This window comes from Dipodomys ordii, unplaced genomic scaffold, assembly GCF_000151885.1.
Source record: "Dipodomys ordii isolate 6190 unplaced genomic scaffold, Dord_2.0 Scaffold118, whole genome shotgun sequence".
NCBI lineage: Eukaryota > Metazoa > Chordata > Mammalia > Rodentia > Heteromyidae > Dipodomys > Dipodomys ordii.
Window position 1 is genome coordinate 2,428,178 of NW_012267334.1, and position 19,743 is coordinate 2,447,920.

Sequence of the window (19,743 nt, forward strand, 5' to 3'; positions counted from 1 at the left end):
CCTTCGGCTGCCACAGCTCCCATCCTCAGGAATCTCCACCTCCCCCAGCCCTTGCCCTCCAGAGGCTCCAGTGTGGACCCAGCCAGCCAAGCAACAACTTACCTTGGCCCCTTTCTCTCCCTGTCTGCCTTCAGGGCCTGCGGGGCCCGGGGGACCCTAGAACAAGCCAAACAAGACAGGCAATGAGATGATCTGAGCATGCACGGGCCTCAGAGCTGGGGTTGAGGGGCAGAGCTCATCTAGGTCACCACAGGACTTGGCAGGCAGATCTGGGAGGCGCCCTGGCCACCCTGAGTTTCTGAGGCTCTCTCCTGGTTGGACATTAGCCCCAGGAAGTGACCAGGGGATACAACGATGCCTGGCCCTCCTCTAGCAGCTCAGAGAGGATGGCTCCCAGCCAGAAAGGTGGGAGTTGCAGGCTGTTAACCCAGCCCAGGCCTGAGATCCGAGGACGGGTGGAAGCTGGGTGGGGCTCACACTTGGCACACCGTGTCCGCTCCTCAGTGCTATGGTGAGTACCAGGGGATTCCGGCAGTGAAGCTGCATTGGGGATGAGCTTCAGGAAGGACTCACCCGCTTTCCTGGAGGCCCTGAGGGACCAGGCTCGCCAGTCGGGCCCGGGGATCCCTGGTGTGGAGAAAGAACAGGGAAGTTAGGGATCGGGGAAAGTTAGGGATTGGTGGTCTATTGGGTGGGTCACCAAGGACATTCACTCTCTCCAGGACAGCCCAGTATTCAGTGAGCCCCGCAAGTCCCGGGCAAGGCTGGGCTCTAGCTATGACTCAGGAGCCCCTCCGCCAGCATGCAGGGTCGCTGCACTGTATGGGCATTCAGAGTGGACACACAGAGGTTGGCCCTGGCCCCGCCAGGACTCTGGGAGAGAGCCATCTTGTTGTGGCAGGAGGAGAGGAGCACTAAGCCAGGGGCCGGGGCAACCATGGGGGGTGGGGAGCCAGAGATGTCTGCCAGGGCCTGTGAACCTCCGCGAGACTTGCTTTCCTTTGCTATTCATGCCAAGTTAGTGACACGTGTCTTCTGCTATTGAGGAAATGTATAGTTTGAAGGCTCTTTCAAACACTCAGCTGAGATTTAGCTGCCACTGCGGGGCAGGGGTGTGATGGCTGATGAAGGGTGAGGCCATCACTGTGTAACTCCCTCGGGTACAACGGGGGATGGCTGTCTACTTGCGACCCACTCTCTCTCCCTCTCTTTCCCTTTCTCTCTCCCCTTCCTTGTGTGCTCTCGTCACATGATGCCAGGCAAGGTCCCTCCATCTTCAACTTCCCCGACTCCAGCATCTGAGCCCAATAAACTTGGGCTGGGGCATTTTATCACAGAATCAGAGAACAGATCCAGACATCTGTCACTTCCTAGGAGTCACGCCACAGGAGGTGTGGGCCGGGACATGGAAGTCCCAGGGGTGAGGGATGGTGAGCATCAGGTCTTTCCTAAGCAGAGTCCTGCCTAGAGGCGAGTGAGGTTAGTCCCATCCCAGAGAGACTGGCTTGCAGGCTGGAAGCAGATAACTGCTCACAGTCAACGGTGAGTGGCCTTAGGCACAAGGCTGATGCCGACCATGTGAGAAATGCCCAGAGACTCAGGCCTCTCCTTGGCCTGCCTGGTGCTCACTTTGTCAGGTGGCCATGGTGAAGCCTGGTGTTCACAGGGAGCTGGGGAAGGGGGAGGGAGAGGAGCCCTGGCCCCAGTTCAGAATCCCTGGTGGGTATAATTCCTTTTGGAAAAAGGTTCGTGTTTGGGCTCCTGAGGCCCACACAGAAAGGCAGGGGCAGGAGACATTTTTCTACCCAGAAATGATAGCATCATTCAAAGGCCACATGAAATGATCAATATAAGCAGTAGGCAATGGCAGCCAATGGAAGCATACAAGAAGCCAACATGGGCTGGAAGGTGGCTCAGTGGTAGAGTGCTTGCCTCGAATGCATGAGGCCCTAGGTTCAATTCCTCAGTACCACATAAACAGAAGAAGCCGGAAGTAGCACTGTGGTTCAAGTGGTAGAGCGCTAGCCTTGAGCTGAAGCGCTGAGGGACAGCGCCCAGGCCCAGAGTTCAAGCCCCACAACTGACCAAAAGAAGAAGCAATCATGTCTGTCCTGGCATTGTGTGGGCTTTATACGGACCGCAGGGGTTCCTGGGCCTGCCACAGGGAACTGGAGCTAGGTTTCTCAGAAAAGAACGGATTGAGTTACAAAGTCCCCGGAACCCAGAAACACCCTGTGCGATGGTGGACTCACCGTCTGTCCGGGCTCACCATCGTCTCCTTTGTCACCAGGGGGACCATCCTGACCCTGTGAGAACAGAGGAAGGTCCAGCTGCTGCCTTGATGACACCCGAACACCCCCCAGCCCCAGGCCAGGCCGTGCTCAGTTCCTTCCCAGAGCATCCGGGTACTGACTCAGGGTGTGGTCCTTCTCTTGATGTGGAGAAAGCTGGGTCCCAAGGTGAACTCCCCAGAAAGAGATCAGCAGGGAGAAAGGAGACGGGGGGGGGGCTCTCACAGAGTGATGCAGGGCCCGCCTGTACTCACCGCGGGGCCAGGCTCCCCAGGAGGGCCAGGGTCTCCAGGAAAACCCACTGGGCCCTGAAAAGGAGAGGGGGAGGGGCGGGGCAGTCAGCAGCTTGACCACACCCTGCCCACCACACCCCTGCCCAGGTCACAGGATGCAGGGCAGTGTCGATGCCTTGGAAGCTTGCAGCCAGCTGATCCTATGGTGCCCTGTCCACGGGTAGAACCCTCCCAGAGGGCAAGCAGTGGCCAGCAGCCTCCTGCTCACCGGACGGGCGAGGGCAGGTATCTGGCCCGCAAGCCACCCTGCAGACCTGAGCTAAGGCCAGAGCCTGGACCTTCAGGAGTCTGGATCAGGCCTCCTTGAAATTGTCCTGTTACAAAACCAGGGCAGACAGAGGAAGGGGCCGCTCCCCATGGGTCATGGCTGGCTGTGTCCACAAGGTTGACCCTCCACAGGGTTCCACCACCATAGCTCTCCTTGTCCATCTCTACTAGTTCAGCTCAGAAGCAGGTGTGGAAACATCCAGATAAAACTTCCCAGGATGTACAGCTGTCATGCATGTCTTTTCTTAGTAAGATCGGACTGAGAGCACGGTGCCCCCCCACCCCCACCCCACGGGCACCCACAGCACCGCAGGCTACTCACGGGGCTGCCTTTGGGGCCGTCATCTCCGGGGGGGCCTTTGGGCCCAGGGGGTCCAGCAGCACCAGAGGGGCCGGCCTCGCCCTTCTCCCCCCTTTCTCCTTTGGGTCCCTGGAAGGGAAGAGAGGTCCAGGTCCAGTGCTCAGAGCTGAGCCATGCACCTGCAGGCGCTGGCCGGGGCTGCACCCGGTGCTCGCTGAGCTGGGATCCCTTCCCCAGCACTTGTCAGGCCTCAAGGGGAGCTGGAGCCACGCTGCCGCTCCCATCCCAGCCCTAGCTGCTCCCTGCGCCAGGCCCTGCGCACCGCCAGGTGGTAGAGGAGCCTCAGGCTTTCTGGGCCCAGCCATAGTTGGAGGTTGGGCCGGGGATCGGGGATAGAGGGGCAGCCACCAATTCCACGGCTCCTAGACCAGGGGTGCAGCAAGGAGCCGGAGAATTCGGTCCTCCCCCAGACCTCAGGACGGCCGCCTGGCAACTGCACCTGATCTCCAACCCCAAGCTCACCGCCAGTCTGAGGTGGTAGGTCAATCCTAGGCCCACACCAGCCAGCGCAAGGGCCTGGTGCTGCACAGGGTGGAGTTACCGCAGCCATGGGCCCCATGGGTCACGGCTGGGGACTGTGCAGAGCAGACGCACAAGCGCCACCCTCCCTGCAGGCCCTTGTTCATTATTTTTTCCAGTTGTGGGGCTTGAACTCTGGGCCTGGGCGCTGTCCCTCAGCTCTTCAGCTCAAGGCTAGCGCTCTATCACTTGAGCTACAGCACCATTTCTGGTTTTCTGGTGGTTCATTGGAGATAGGAGTCTCTGGACTTTCCTGCCCAGGCTGTCTTTGAACCTCGATCCTCAGATCTCAGCCTCCTGAGTAGCTAGAATTACAGGCATGAGCCACCAGTGCCTGGCATCCTTGTACATTTCTGCTGTAATTCTCTGGCACTGGAGGGCACAGCAGGGTGATGATGATTTTTTGGTTGTTACTTCATTGCTGGGGCTTGAACTCCAGGCCTGGGTGCTGTCCTTAAGTTTATGTGCTCAAGGTTAGTGATCTACCACTTGGACCATAGCTCTATTTCCAGGTACAAAAGAGTCTCATGGACTTTCTTGTCTGGGCTAGCTTGAACTGCAATCCTCAAATCTCAGCCTCCTGAGTAGCTAGGATTTATAGGCATGAGCCACTGACACCCAGCTTTGATTCCCATTACATGAAAGGTTAAATGGAGCAAATGGGGGCTTCCCATCCTGGCCGTGCCCACGCAGCGCCAGGCACTCACCGGGGGGCCTCCTTCCCCTGGAAGGCCGGGCTCTCCTCCTTCACCGGGCTCCCCCTGTGGAGACAAGGAGCACATGACGAGGCCTGGCCAGGACAGCTGTGGGTCCAGCGGCCTGCACATGCCAATCTTGACTGTGTGCCATCCGGCACTGGAGACTCAAAGGTGGTGGCGCTCAGGACTGTGGGGAGGCCTGTGAGGAGCGTGGCCTGGTGAGGGCTCACAGCACAGGACAGAGGCACGTGGCAGATGAAGGTGGGGGCCGGGGAGGGGGATGGGGGGAAGGGGGAGATTCACAAGGGGACCACACCAGTGAAGGCAAACAGGTGCCCGAGGCCCTGGAGAACTAGGTGACACTGTGAAGGCGTGGGCAGCAGGACAAAGGCAAGGGCAAGCCCTCGGGTGGGCAGGAAGGGTCTGCGGGTCTGTGAGGGGAGACAGAGAGAGCAGGGACATGCACGGGGCAGGGCACGGAGGGAAGGCGCTGCCCCTGGGGACGGAAGCTGGGCCTCTACCCTGCGGTGTGCTTCTCTCCATCACTCCTATCACAACAATTGAGCCAACCGAGTGACCTGCTGCATCAGAAAGAAAGTTCTGGAAACAGTGGCCAGGGGACACGAACACATGTTGTGACTCCCTAAAGTCTGACTTCTTGAACTCATGAGCAACGTGCAGCATTGGATCACACAGGCCACACCTGCACACATGTGCGTAAACACAGGTACTCGCACACATAGGTGCACACGCACTCAGGCTTAAACACACATGTTCACCCACTTGTGCACACACATGTGCACACACATGTACACGTGTATGACCGCCAATGTGCACACATGCATTCACGTGCACGCACACCTAGAAGTATATATATATCCACACACATGCATTCACACATCCACATGAGCACACACATGAGCTCATCGTGTTCACTCACTGCCCTGAGGGCCCTAAAGTCAATAAGAAGCAATGATGAGGCCTGGGCCCTGGGGACCGGACTCAGGGGGAGATGTGAGCTCAGCAGCCTCACATTTTGGGGGTGGGAGGGACAGTCCCTTCTGCCTGGGCTAAGTCTTGGGGAGATACTGAGGATACTAGTGAAGGCTGGCAAGGGAGGCATCATTCAGAACTTCTGCAAAAGGCTGTCACAAATAAATGCGTCAGAATTCCCAATTCCAGCTCACCAATCTAAGTTTCTAAATACATTTCAGGAATAACCCAGCTGCATCTCCTTGGATGTCTCTGCAGGTATGAGCAGATATATGCAAATGCACACATGTGCATGCACACACACACACTCAATTCTCACACTGCCTCCAAGCTGCCTCTGTAACAAGTAATAGACATCACCTTCTCTCCCACTGCTCCAGGATTTCCCACGCCGCCAGGAGGACCCTGAGGCCCATCAGCACCTGGGGCTCCGGACGGTCCTCGGGGGCCAGGGGGACCGGGAGGGCCCTGGAGAGGAAAGGGCGTTGAGTCCAGACAAAATACAAACAACCCCCAACAGGAAAACCAGGCACCTCAACAAGGTCTCGGTGGCCTGGCCACACTTACCATCTGGCCCACGTCTCCTGTCTCACCCTTTTCTCCTGGAGGCCCGGGCAAGCCCTGAGGACAGGACACGTGGAGGTTAGATGATGAGCTATGCTGCACACCCACTATCTTCACTGTGCACCAACACACTGCCACAGACCTCCGGAGCCCCGCAGGGTAATAGACTGCCACCAGTCTATTACCACGTGAGGCCACACCATGGTACGAGGGCGCCAAGCTTGTTGAGGAAAGAATTGGAGGAGGATGCAAAGATTTATGGACACAGGCACTTATGGCAGCATCTCATAAAACAATAAACTTAATGAGCCGGCAGCAGGGGCCGTCTGGATAAGTTATGTCCCCAGCACATGCTGAAATACTACGCAGTAACTAAAACCCGTGTTTTCCTAAATAAAAGCGGAATATTTAATGACATTCAGCACCCATAATAGGAAACAAAAGCTGGGTACAAACTCACTCTCTAGACTATATGACAGCCCTGATTTGCATTTTGCAAATGCCAAACAACCTATGCACCTGGGTGGCTATGAACACACACGCCTTGGAAACACACCAGCTGCTGCCATTTGTAGGACATGTGCTTGGAAATGGACTTGTGTAAGCCAAGCATCCGTGGGATTCTTGGGAGGCTGAGAATGGGAGGAGTAAGGTTCAAGGCCAGCCCAGGAAGAAAAGCCTGGGAGACTCCCTCTCAACAGAGGGGAGCTGGGTACAATGGTGCTTGCCTGTCAGCTTAGCGGGGAGCTGGATACAATGGTGCTTGCCTGTCAGCCCAGCAACTACAGGAAGCCTAAGGTGATCACAGCTCAGGAGTATACCAAGGAGCAGGAGGAGGAGGAGGAGGAGGCAGAGGAGTAGAGGAAGAGGCAGAGGAGAGGGAGGAGGATGACTCGTGTTTCCTCTTCTGACAATTGACCAGTGCTTCTCAGGTTTCTATGGGGATGTGCAGTGTGTCTGGCATCCTGGGCACTGGGATTACTTCCAATGCCTGCCACTGAGCCTCAGTTTCCCCATTCTTATAAAGACAGGAGAGATGGGCCCCGTGAACCCTGGGAGCCACCGTCACAGTCTGGGCAATGCAGTTACCTGTAGCCCCACCGGTCCTGGTGGCCCGGGGAAGCCTCTGGAACCTTCATCTCCCTTCTGCCCAAAGAGGCCTTGCTGGCCTCGTGGGCCGGGCTCGCCGTCGGCTCCCTGGAGGAACATAAGTGAGGTGGGGTGAGGCCACGCAGCAGCAGGGCAGGGTCTCACCGAGGGGGTCTAGTCACAGGTACTCACCGAGGGGCCTGGCTGTCCAATGGGGCCTTGAGGACCTGTAGGCCCGGGGGGACCCTGTGGGGAGCAAACAGAGGCAAACAGGTTGCTTCCTAATCCCAGACAGGACCAAGGGAGGGCTGAGTCCTGTCCCACGTGGGGGCCGGTCAACATCAGGTCCCACACGTGGCGTCTGGCCTGGGGAACGTGAGCCAGGCTGAGTGGCTCCCCATTCAGCCTCAGCAGGCAGGCACGCGAGGCCCGATGGACAGCGGGGATCAAGAACCACCCAGCTCGTCCCCGTGGGCTGGGACGGGATGCCACTGCGGCCCTGCTCCCGTGCTGTCCTTCAGGGTCCTCCAATGGGACCAGGGGACAGGAGAGCAAGCAGGGAACTGGGCCCCATCCTCAGAGAGCCTCAGGCCCGCACAGGAGCTGATGACATCCATCCTGGCCATACAAATGGAAAGGAGGCCTAGTAGCCTCGAGAAGAGGCTTATGGCCAGGGCTACAGAGCTTTGGTAAGAACACACTAGTAATTCTGGATAGGAAAACAAAAAGAGAGGTGGCGGGGATGAAAAACTGAGCAGGGTCCTGCCCTGATCAACGCTAGAGGGCAAAGTGGCCTGGAGCAGAGGATGGCCCAGCCACAAGACCTGTGCACATGGCGGCCCTCTTTTTACCCTTTACAACTTTTTTAGCACGTATTAGTGGTACACAAGGCAGGGGGGTTCACTGTGACACTTCCTTATATACAATGTACCCCGATCAGACTCACCCTGCCATCTCTCCCCGTCACCCCCCTCTTCTCCTTCCCCGGCCCCCCCTCCTTAAGACAATTTCGAGGTTTAATTGTTCTAGGCTCCTATGAACATAGAAAGAACTCACCCACCTTCACCCTCTCCATTCATCTCCCTATCCCCACCATCTGCTCTACTTCCTTGGGATTCACTTTTATGATCATATATTACCTATACAAAGAGATTAAACTGAGATATTTCCATACCTGCATGTAATGCACTTGGACCACGTTCACCCTTCTATTACTTTCTCCTCTCTCCTCCCCCTCTTTTAAAAGTATTTTAACATTGGAACATTCTGTCTGCTCACAAAGTACATCCCATCCACGGCCAGGGTCATACGCATACACACAGTCAGTGTGTCCCTACGGACTGCACACCAGTGAGCATGCACATGGCTCCCCGCACTTGGGACTGTCCACACCCACCGCACGGCCACCGCACGGCTCTTACCTGCTCACCCTTGTCCCCTTTGCTTCCTTTCTGCCCCGGCTCCCCGATCTCTCCCTAGGGCGCAGACAAGAAAAGTCACAATTAGAAAGCCCAAGACCTCAGGCACCTTCCTCCTTGCCCACCATTCACTGCTCTTGAAGACTAACTGGAGTCCTCCCCGTGGTGACCACGCGACTTCCGGGAGGGACACACGTGCACTCTCAGTGGGGTTTCCCTTCTAACCAAGGGCTGGGGGATGGCCCCCAGAGTTGATACTGTGCAGAGCAGCTGCAGATGTGGCGATGTGGGGAGTCTCTGGAGATTTGCTTCCCTTTCAAACTGGACCATGAACAGAACACAGCGAGAGGTGACTCCATTCTGGAGTTCTCAAGAAGGCCTGGAACTCTTCTCCAGGTTTCTGTCCAGGCCCCACTGCCTCCCACCCCAGATGGGAGGTGTCCTCTAGGCAGACGTGACAAAGTCAGGAATGTCACCAGAGAGCTGTCATACACGGAAAGTTGGGCCAAAGAGCTAAGTCTCAATGTCTTCACTAAATGAAGTCTAAAATATGAGAGCCTCGGTAATAGCATCAGATTAGGAAGCGCGCGTTTAATGAAAGGGGAAGATGTTTAAAAATAGATATTGAGTAAAACCTTGTTAAATCCAGACTCCAGATTTGTGGTGATTCAGAGGAGAGCAGGGGGCTTTCTCCTCTGCTCTGACCAGTGATGACACAAGTCCTGGGCACCAACAAACCCTGGCAAGCAGAGAGCAGGGGCCCACGCCCCAGCACACACCTGCCCGTGGGAACCGCGGCCAGCAGGCCACTGCGCAGCACCTGCTAACTCCAGAACTGAGCTGGCCAGGGTTGCCAGCACCTGCTAACTCCAGAACTGAGCTGGCCAGGGTTGCCAGCACCTGCTAACTCCAGAACTGAGCTGGCCAGGGTTGTCAGCACCTGCTAACTCCAGAACTGAGCTGGCCAGGGCTTTCAACACCTGCTAACTCCAGAACTGAGCTGGCCAGGGCTGTCAGCCCGGCCCAGTCCGTGGGCTGAGTCCCATGCCCTCGCACTCGCCATCGCTCCCCACACTCCTTACCTTGTCCCCGTCCTCTCCGGGGGGACCCACAGGGCCAGCCGGACCAGGAAGCCCCACGGGACCCTGGAGGCCATCGCGACCAGCCGGGCCTTGTGGGCCTTTCTCGCCCTAGAGAAGACAGAAGAGCCCAGGTGATGTGTGGGATCACACTACCACCCACTCAGTGCCCCACAGAGGGGGCAGGGAGGGAGCTGGGCACCACCACAGCCAAAGGGCTCTCAGCAGGATGCACTATGGGTCAACTCAGCCCAGCCTGGACCCTGAGTGTCCAGCGGGTCACTATACCTCACCCATCCTCATCCCAGGAAGAGCTGTTCTTTACAGATAGGGAACCTGAGGCACAGTTAGTATGACGACCTCAATAGAAGGGTCCCCGGCTGGTGAGGCTATTTGGGGAGATGGTAGAATTGTAGGAGGCAAAGGTTGGCTGGAGAAGTGGGCTAAGGGGGCATGTCTGGATAGATACCAGAACCCTGGGGCTTTTCATCTCTCTGCTCCCTGGCTGCCAGGGGAGGGCAGCTCTGCCCGACCCACCCCTCTGCTATGATGCCTGGCCCTACCACAGACCAGAAACTGTGGACTCAGCTGAGCACGGACTGAAACCCCTATAACTCAATCTTCCCCCTTACGTGGCTTCTCTAAAGTATTTGTCACCGTGGTGTAAGACAGTAACAAAGTGAATCCGGGTACAGCAGGGATTCAGATCTAGTCACTAAAGTCCTGAGTCTGAGGGTGCAGGGCCCAGCTGTGTTCAGGACATCCCCAGCTCCAGCTTCCACCCACCATGTTATCTTTGTGAATCTGTGGTCAGCCTGATTGTGCAAGCCCATACTGGCACATATTCATGTGCATAAAAGATATAATTAAGTGCACATATTGCACAAATGCATGTGCATACAGCCATGCCTGCACACACAGGCACATGGGACTTGTGTTGTGTGTGTGCACATAAGCACAAACAAGAACATATAGAAACGCATTGCACATACCTGCACACACAGAGAAGCATACGTGCACATGCATCCAGACATCTATACTCAGATATGCAGGTGTACATACTTACATATACACAAACACAGAAATGCCCAGACATGGGCGTGTGTGCTTGGGGAGATAGATGTGGACCCACACGCACACATAGGCACACAGGTACACACATGGGCACATGCACACACACACACACACACACACACACACACACACATTTCCTAGCCTCATCACTGACTCACTTTCCTCCTGCTCCACCTCTTGGTAACCTCCGAAGCTTCTCACTAAGTTTTTGCTAGCTCAGTTTTGCCTGCCAACCCATCACCCTGTGAGAGATGTAAACTTTCTCACCCCAGCCAAGAACCCTCCCTTCCAAGGGTACAAGAAAGTAGGCGTAGTACAAGGGGGAGAAGAGGGCACAAATGAGAACAGGCACAATCAACGCTGGTCTCCAAACACAGCCAGGGATGGCCAGGCTTCCCCACCCACCCACCCGGCCTTCCTGACCCACCCTTCACACGCTACTCCTCACATCTGGTTCCTGTTGGTACCAAAATCTGCTTCACCTAAGCCAGAAAATGCCTCGGCTATGCGTGGGGCTTTAGAGCAGCCTTCTGACCCACATGTCCAGCCAGAGTGGGGGACCTTTGGGCTGCTCTGACCTTTTCCTGACCATCCCTTTGCTCCAGAGCTTTAGGAAGATCTCGAACTTGCTGCCGGACAGGGCAGCTCTCGCAAACCGCCGGCTAACACATTTACTCTCTGGAAACAGTCAAACCTTCGCAGCCAAACGTGTGAGCTCGGTGCGTGCATGTACTGGGTGCTCAGAAGGATTGTGTTTTCTGGTGCAGAGCACAGCTAGACCCACATCCTTAACCTCTCTAGAGACGGTACACACATCAGACTTTGGAAAACGTGTTGCTGGACTTTTAATGGCAGAGACGGTCCAGGGCGGTTTAAGTGGGAATGAGCCAATCTGTTCTTTCTACTTGGGGCCCCCAGAAGTAGAAGACACAGGAAATCATATCTTGCTAAAGACAACTCAGTGGGTACAGAAGCCCAGCCCCGAGCTGGCTGGGTTGCCCTCCTGTCAGGTCCCTTCCAAGCCTGAGCCACTATGAGACATTGCAACTAGAATCTGTCTACAGGGCTGACTAAAAGCAGGGCAGGCGGGAGAGGGCAAAAGTATGTTGCAGACTCTGATTCACAGAGGAGCAGACCTTGATTCTCTGATCCAGCTCCTAGCCCTTCTTGGCTAGAGTGCTTCTTTCCATATCTGCTCTGTTCTCAGATTGGCAAAGGCACCATCATGCCCCATCTTGTGGGCTTAGGGGCATGGCCAAGAGGTAGAGAACTTGCCAACCGCTATGTCCAAGACCCTAAAGTCCAGCCCCAGTATAAATAAAGACACAAGAAAGACACAAACAATAACCAAACAAACAAATGTAAGCTGAGCATAGTGTTGCATGCCTACAATCCTACCTACTTAGAAAGCAGAAGCGAGAGGATCTCCAGTTTGAGACCAGCCTGGGTAAAGTTAGCAAGATCCTATTTCAAAACCAAAAATACAGGGCCAGCTGTGGTGGCTTATGCCTGTAAGCCAAGCTACTTGTGGAGTCAGTGGCAAGAGAACTAAGATCCAAGGTCAGCCCAGGAAAAAGTGAGAAGCCTTATCTGAAAAACAAACTAAAGCAACAGGGGTTTGGGAGTGTCGCTCAAGAGGAAGAGCTCTGGCCAGGCAAGCATGAAGCCTTAAGTTCAAAATCCAAACAAAAGGGAGGGGACATAGTTTCAATCTCCTGTACAAGAAACAAGCAAACCCAAGCTCCACTCTTCTAAGACGAGCTGTGGGTGGGGCCAGCAGAGGGGCCATCCACACAGGTGACAGGCCGAGAGTGGGGCAGGGCAGAGACCCACCACACTGTGTGCAGGGGAGCTGAGAGCCCAGGGCCTCGGCACGGCTCCTCCACTCCACTCCCTAAGGGTGACCTCACTTTACCAGCTCTTCCCATGCCCATGGGGGGGCACCCTGGGGGAGAGCCAATGCCAGCTATGGGGGGGGCCCTGGTACTCCGGAGAGGACGCTTCAAGTCAAAAGCAGTACTTACAGGAGCTCCTTTCTCTCCAGCAGGCCCTGGTGGTCCCTGGGGTCCGGGTCTCCCTGGAATTCCGATGGGGCCAGCCGCACCGGCCGGACCCCTCTCCCCGGGAGATCCCTGGATGTAGCAAGAAAAGAGTTTGCTTCAAAGGCTCGTGGAGAAGATTTGCTAGAGCAACACTCGGTTATGTCCCTTACGCCACAGCCCTCAGTGGCTCCCTAAGACTCTCGGCAAACACCCACTATTTACTCTAGGATTGGAGGCCCCATGTCATCTGGCATCTCCTCACCTCCTCCCACAATTCCACCTCCTCCCCTCCCCTCCCACGATCCCACAGCCTTGGCCCTCCTCCCACAATTCCACCTCCTCCCCTCCCCTCCCACGATCCCACCGCCTCGGCCCTCCTCCCATGATCCCGCCTTCTTGGCCCTCCTCCCACAAACCCGCCTCCTCAGCTCTTCTCCCACCATCCCTCCTCTTCACTTCCCCCCCATGATCCCACCTCCTCCCCTCCCCCCCATGATCCCACTTCCTCCCCTCCCCTCCCACGATTCCACCTCCTCAGTTCTCCCCCCACAGAGCCACTAACCCCTTCTGGATGGCAGAGATTTGTTTGTAAGGCAGATGCTGTATCTCAAGCAACATCAGAGGGGAGAGGGAAGCCTACAGTCCTGCCGTGGAGTGTGGGGGGAGCCCCCCAGACCCCTATTCAGCTTGACCACAGCTGTGAGTCTGGGGAAGCAAAGACCTTACGCCTCTCACCACTGGGGTCTTGAGGGTGGAAGGGTCAATGAGTTCAAGAGACCACAGAAGAGAGCCGCTGCACTGACAGGTTGAGGCTCCACCCCCGGCCAGCAGGGGGCAGCTCGCCCAGTCCCACAGCACATCCTTGGACCCGTGAGCCCTGCATCCCCCCTTCCATCCACTTACACCCTACTCCATTCACACACAGTGCCCCCAGGACACAAGCTCCAGTACACCAAGGCCCTGGGCTCCCCGGTCCTCCCAGGACACACGGGGTGGTGCATCATGCCCGCCCGGCCTCGGGAACCATCTGTCTTGCCTGTGGAGTTGGTCTGAAGGAGAGGACAGGATGAAAGCTTTGACTCACCGCAGGGCCTGGGGGTCCCGGGGGGCCTTCGCTGCCTTTCAGTCCCAGAGCTCCCTGCAAAGTGGTGAGATGTGGGTCAGGTGAGAAGCCCCCCAGGACCACACCCCACCCCACCCCACCCTCCAGGCCCCTCCCATGGCCCCGCCCAACCACTAGGCCCCTCACTCACCACAGGACCAGGGAGCCCTCGGTCCCCAGGGAAGCCACGCAATCCTGGAGGGCCATCTTTCCCGGGGAGGCCGGCGGGGCCTGGGTCACCCTGAGAACAGAGGCAGAGCAGAGGTGAGCGTGTTCAGGAGTGACTGACTCCCAACCTGGACCTGCCTTGGGGGGGTTGCAGGGTCAGTGCCAGTTCAGATTCCCCAGCCCTCTACATCCAGGAATCCGGTTGCTCTGGGGCCTCTCTGGGCCTCTTGACTTTCAAAGGAATCATTGGGTTTTGTCGGTTGAGGGTTTAGTGCTGGGGAACAGACCTAGGGCCCAGTGCGTACCTGTGCATGGCCCAGGTGCACACCCGTGAGCCTCTCCCCCAGCCTGGCGCCATGTGGATCTGGGGGAAGGACCTGTAACTTTCTCCCTGCCATTCATGGAGGTCTAGCCCGTGAAGTCCCTTGAGGGCCTGAGCGGGGGTTGGGGTGACTTGGGGTGATTTCTACCTGCACTATGAATTTAGGGTTCATCTCTAGATGAAGGAATCAGGGCTGAAATCACCCTACAAGGTCTCACTGCTCAAGGGACTTGCTGAAAAGAGGCACCATCTGGGCCTGTACCCTCCCCTCTCCATGGGCTGTAAAAAGCTATGGTATCTTCCAGAATTCCCTGGGCTCAGACCAAAAGATCAACTATCCTTGGTCTCCTTCCAACTCAGCAAGCTCTGTGAACCTGGGTGGACAGATTTATGCACATATGTACATGTGTGTGGTGTGTATGCCCAAGTACATACGTATTTACTTAGTACGTGCACACACAGATGTGTGCTTCTCAGTGCTTTGCCACGAATGCTGTCATAGGAAAGTCCTCAGAGTTTGTATCCTGAGCCCTTACTAAAAGGCGGAGAGAGGAGCTATTTTTATGTTAGGGCCTCCTAACCTGGCTAGGTAGGAAGGTGGGGGGGTGGGGGAAGGGCAGCTGGAGGATCACAGTGAGAATAGAAACACTTTCAGAATTTATTTTCAGCCTTCTGAGGCGAGAGACTTTCAAAGAGTCACTTTTGACTAAATCTGAACTGGACGTGGAGGTGTAGGGGCTTTTGTCCAATGATTCTGGAGGCCGGGCAGCGAGAGAAGGAGCCCTCAGCGAGCAGGCGCCTGGGATGGTTTTGATCCCCGAGTTTTGTTCTCTTTGGGCTCCATCCCCGCAGCAGGTCAGCCCAAAGCACAGCCCAAATCAAGGAAGAGTGCAGCTAAATTTGTGGGTTTGGCAAGCGAACAAGTATGAGAAGCATTCACTTGAGAAATTACCCACTCAAGACAAAGTACAACGTCCTCAAGGGTCCCCAGGGAAAGGTCAGCTGAGACCAGCACGCCTAGAGACTCACCTTTGTCCCTTCTTTCCCAGCAACGCCAGGGAGACCCTGTTCACCAGGGGGACCTGGAGGCCCCGGATGGCCACGCTCGCCCATCGGACCCGTCTCTCCCGTGGGACCCTAGAGGGGAAACCGAGCATGGTTACGGTCAGTTTCAACTGGCTTTCTGGGCAAGCTGGGAGGACACTGCTGGTCCCCGTGCTGTGGCTGGCGCCCCACCCCCAAAGGCTACCACCTCTCTGGGACAGAATGAGAACCATTCTTTTGCGGGGTGGGGTGGGGATGGGGAGTGCAGAAAGTAAGCCACTGAGGATGGAAGGACAAAAGCCCATGTGTCCCTCAGCTTCAGTTCTGTGATGAGAGAGGCTCAATATCTTATTTCCTGCTACATGAGGTGTGTGGTTTCTGAGAAGCTAAGAGGCAAGGTGGCCACTGCCCTGTGTGTTGCTCTAAAAGGCGTCAGTGCTCTTGTTGATCTACCATGGCTGGGGCTGGAGCTCTGTGGCGCCGGCAGGAAGCCAGTGTGGGAGAACGTGGTGCCTTGGCTGCTCACAGCAAGGACAAGTGGACACAGCCGGGCCCTGTCCTCCAGAAGCCGGAGCCAGTGCCCAGGCCCATCGGACCCCGGCTCAGGCCACCCTCAATCCAGTGGCTGGGCCTAAGCCGAATGCTCAGTCAGCCCCTGGCCCTTTCTTTCCTGTAGGGTCTCCTGCATGGGACCTATCTCCTACAGTTGGCTGGCATTGTCGGATTTGCAGCTGTTCGTGTATACATCTTCAGAACCCAAAACCCAATGCTGACCGTCTCCCCTGTGAGGTTGGAGGTCTTACCTGAGGGCCAACCACGCCTGGAGGACCCGGTGGGCCCGTCTTGCCCTGGAAACCCTGTGGAGAGAGTGCGATGCGCGCTGTTACTTTGGTGGCCGCCCCGCCCTGCCGCAGCCTCATCAGAGCCCCACATAGCCCAAAAGCCAGACTTCATTTTCAGCCATTTCGCTGGCTCCACTGCCATAGCAATCTCATGAAGGTAATGGAGCCAGAGGAGTTGGCGTCCTGGCGTAGTTTTGTGCCGAGAAGGGGATTTTTAAACCTGGGAGTGTCTCTCATGTCTCTGGGTCACTGAGTAGACTTTGTAGCCTTTGTCCTCTGTGCCTCTTGATGTTCGGTGGGTGAGCTGCCCGGCTGCTCCCATCCGTGTATTTAGCACGGGAAACAGCCAGGCCTGGCTTCTCTTAACCTGCACTTCAGATCTCCTCTCGGCTCCATGAGCTCATGTGGAGGTCAGGCGTGACCAGGCCAGGGCTGGCTCTGCTTCCTAAGTGCTCCTGTTGTGGGGAGAGCTCTCCCAGGGCCTGTGAGCGTGACTTCTGGGCAATGACAGCGGCCCAGGACAGGTGGAACAAGGAGCCACCCACAGGGACATGGGACGACCCACCCGAGGCCTGAGAGGAAGCTCCAGCTCGGAGAGGGCAGGGGTGGCCTCAGGGCCACAGTTAGGACTATAGGGTAGGCCTTACGCCAGCGTCTGGGATCTCATACAGAGCCACTGGGCCATGTGAACCACGTCTGAGCACTTGTGCTTCATTAAAAACAGAAAGAACTTCTGGGCCCCAGGAAAACTGTCCGCCAGGGGTTTCTGGACTGGATGACCAAGGGGACTGTGCACCCCAGGTGGGCCTCAGAGACGGCCCACCAGTACTACTGAAACTGAGGAGGGAGGTGAGTAGCTGAATGAGCTTTACCACCATCTTTCTAGAATAAGACCAAAGAATTGCACACAATGTGCAAACACTCTGTCATGTCTCCTTGGAAAGGCATTAGAGAAAAATGTGCAAAGATCGGAAGAAAGGGTTTAATTTTTCTCTATAAACGAAAGAGCAAAGCAATCTCCATTTATCAGCCAGCATGTTGCCTAGAATACCGGCAGAGGTGTAATTAAAAGAGGTCTCAGCACCATCACCAAAAAAAAAAAAAAGCAAAAGGACTCTTCAAAAAGCAAGAGGCAGAATGTTAACAGATGAGGCCTTCAAAGACCCATTCCAGGGGACGCTGGGGCTGACAGAAACCTTTTGAGACCAAGTGCAAAGAACCGGGCTGCAGAGACAAAGGGGTCTGCCGGTCCCTGAGTGGCCCCCACTGGGGGAAAAGCGTCCATCTGTGCAAACTGTCCTTCAATATGGACTGAGAGTACACAGAGCAAAAACACAGCTCATCTATGGGGAGGCTACTTGGCACTGCTCCAAGCCAGGCCCCCAGAAGTGACCACGATCACTGTCCCCAATGGCAGAAGAAGGGCCCAGGAAATGATCAGACTTCTGGCAAATGCATCCTCTCTCAGTGGGAAACAGTGGGCTCCATTACAAAGTCAAGTTCAAAAGCAGTCCTCATCTGAGCATAGCTCAGGAGCAGGGTAAGGGCACCTTCCTCACCCTCCACCATCAGCCCCCAGGCTGGAATCTCCTGGACTGGCCCCAGACCTATGGCCCTTTTCTTAAAGTTTCGCTGCACCAATTATTGCACAGCACACTGCAAATGTAGACTTGTCCATGTGCGTTCCAGTTACGGTTCCACAGAGATCACGCTAGGATGCACTCCCAATTCTTCAGCGTGTGGGGGGGGGACAAAGAATACACGCACAAGGTTTCAGTGTGCCGGTGACACTCTGTGTCCTGGTGGTTTAAAACGTGGCCTTTGGGCAAGGCTGATAAAATCAGCAAGAAGCTAGTAGCTACTTCCTCCCCACAGATGCCCGTGCAGCTGCTGGCCTGCCTTCCGGTCAACCACAGATGGTCCAGCCTGGGGAGGTGGACCCCAGGGAAGTGACCCCCCCTGCAGAAGCCTTCCCAGGCTGGCTGGTCTCTCCCAAGCCAGACACTGCACCTCACAGTGACTGCATGCCTGGCCAGGAGAACCAGCCAGGGAGGGGCCAGGCCAACCACGCCCCCCAGCACCCACAGTGCTCACCGTCTCGCCTCTCTGTCCAGGGTGTCCGGGGAGCCCATCCTTGCCGGGAGGGCCCTGAAGAAACAGCCAAAGGAAAGAAGTGAAGCTGAGCTCGGAGCAGCGCCACAGTTAGGGGGACCCAGGGCCACATCAGGCAAGAGACATCACCATTTTGTTGCAGTAACCCTGATCCTCGATCCTCTTTGAGAAAGGTGGCCACCCAACAGTGACCACACAACTGGGTGCCCTGGAGGAGCCCCTGCCAGATGCGAAGGGGCTGAATCCTCAGAGCCATCTCAAAGGGTGCACCGTGAGCGCGCTCTTCTCTCAGGGGAAATGGAGGCTGGGATCCCAGCCAGCGTCCCAAGACCCAGGGGTGATGTCCTAGACACACTGGGACTCCTATCCCTGTAGCGGGCAGCCAAACTCCCAACTTCTGCCCCTGCCCCCCACTGTTGGGCAGGAAAGTTTTTCACTTTAGAGGGGGTGAGGAGAAATATGTTGGAAGATGATGTCCGTAAGACGAGCTGTGTCCCCCCAAAGATCTATCAAAGTCCTGACCCTGGGCCCGTGAGCGAGGCCCTCATCTGAATCACAGGCTTTGCCAGGTCAATGCATCTACATGGAGGTCATGCTAGCATGGGGGTGATCCGTGACCCGTGTCCGCAAAACAGGGACTTGAAGACACAGAGGGGAGGTAGTAAGTGACTATGGAGGCAGGGCTCAGCATGCTACAGCCACAGCCAAGCAACACCAAGGACAGGCAGCTACGCCAGACCCAGGGCGCTACAGCCACAGCCAAGCAACACCAAGGACAGCAGCTACGCCAGACCCAGGGCAAAGTCGTTAACCCCCTGGCCTGGGTCTCCCACCCCAGAGTGAATCATCCCATCCTTGCGCTGGGCGCTCTTAGGGGGACAAAGGGGACCACACCAGGGAACCTGACCAGCCACCCCTGCAGGAGGACGCACTGCTCACCGGGGGGCCTTTGGGGCCAGGGAAACCTGTGGGGCCTTGGGGTCCGCTGGGTCCCTGGGGAGAGAGCAGTCGGTTAGAGGGCAGAAGTCCTGTCCCCAGCACCCCCCAGCGCTGTCCCATCCCGAGCGGGCGCTGGGCGCAGGCCACTTCTCACTCCCTGCTCCCCACCACCTTCCCCCATTTTCTCTGGCCCAGGCTTCACCCTGCCAGGGCCACAGGGCCACACCCAGCCCCTCAGGGCTAAGTGGCCAGTTTCTTATCATCTCGGACCCACAAAATGAGGCCCAGTGGGTGGCTGACATATCCCAAATAAGCCACTCCAGGATCCCAGGGAACGACACTCCTACAGAGGCCAGGCATGCCTCCCCTCCCCGGCCCCCTCCACTGAGGTGTAGATAAGGGTCTTTGGAGCCAGCTGCCCCCTGGAGACATTCCCGCCGTCTAGAGCAGTAGTGGCTCACCCGCTCCCCGGGAGGTCCGGCCGGGCCATCGCCTCCAGAGTTGCCCTGGGAGGAAGGGAAGGAAG

General features: G+C 56.5%; 1 protein-coding gene across 1 annotated transcript in view; it reads right to left on the reverse strand.

Annotated features, from left to right (window-relative positions):
* Col5a1 (collagen, type V, alpha 1) overlaps positions 1-19,743 on the reverse strand; it is a 119,461-nt gene that overhangs the window by 20,344 nt on the left and 79,374 nt on the right. The window contains exons 37-56 of the mRNA XM_013029375.1: positions 19,679-19,723; positions 19,218-19,271; positions 18,261-18,314; positions 16,128-16,181; positions 15,310-15,417; positions 13,942-14,031; positions 13,773-13,826; positions 12,671-12,778; positions 9,576-9,683; positions 8,497-8,550; positions 7,268-7,321; positions 7,076-7,183; positions 5,990-6,043; positions 5,783-5,890; positions 4,439-4,492; positions 3,174-3,281; positions 2,546-2,599; positions 2,253-2,306; positions 574-627; positions 103-156 (exon numbers count right to left, since the gene is read on the reverse strand). Of these exons, the coding sequence (XP_012884829.1) occupies positions 103-156; positions 574-627; positions 2,253-2,306; positions 2,546-2,599; positions 3,174-3,281; positions 4,439-4,492; positions 5,783-5,890; positions 5,990-6,043; positions 7,076-7,183; positions 7,268-7,321; positions 8,497-8,550; positions 9,576-9,683; positions 12,671-12,778; positions 13,773-13,826; positions 13,942-14,031; positions 15,310-15,417; positions 16,128-16,181; positions 18,261-18,314; positions 19,218-19,271; positions 19,679-19,723 (1,431 nt within the window). The remainder of the gene's footprint in view (positions 1-102; positions 157-573; positions 628-2,252; positions 2,307-2,545; positions 2,600-3,173; positions 3,282-4,438; positions 4,493-5,782; positions 5,891-5,989; positions 6,044-7,075; positions 7,184-7,267; positions 7,322-8,496; positions 8,551-9,575; positions 9,684-12,670; positions 12,779-13,772; positions 13,827-13,941; positions 14,032-15,309; positions 15,418-16,127; positions 16,182-18,260; positions 18,315-19,217; positions 19,272-19,678; positions 19,724-19,743) is intronic.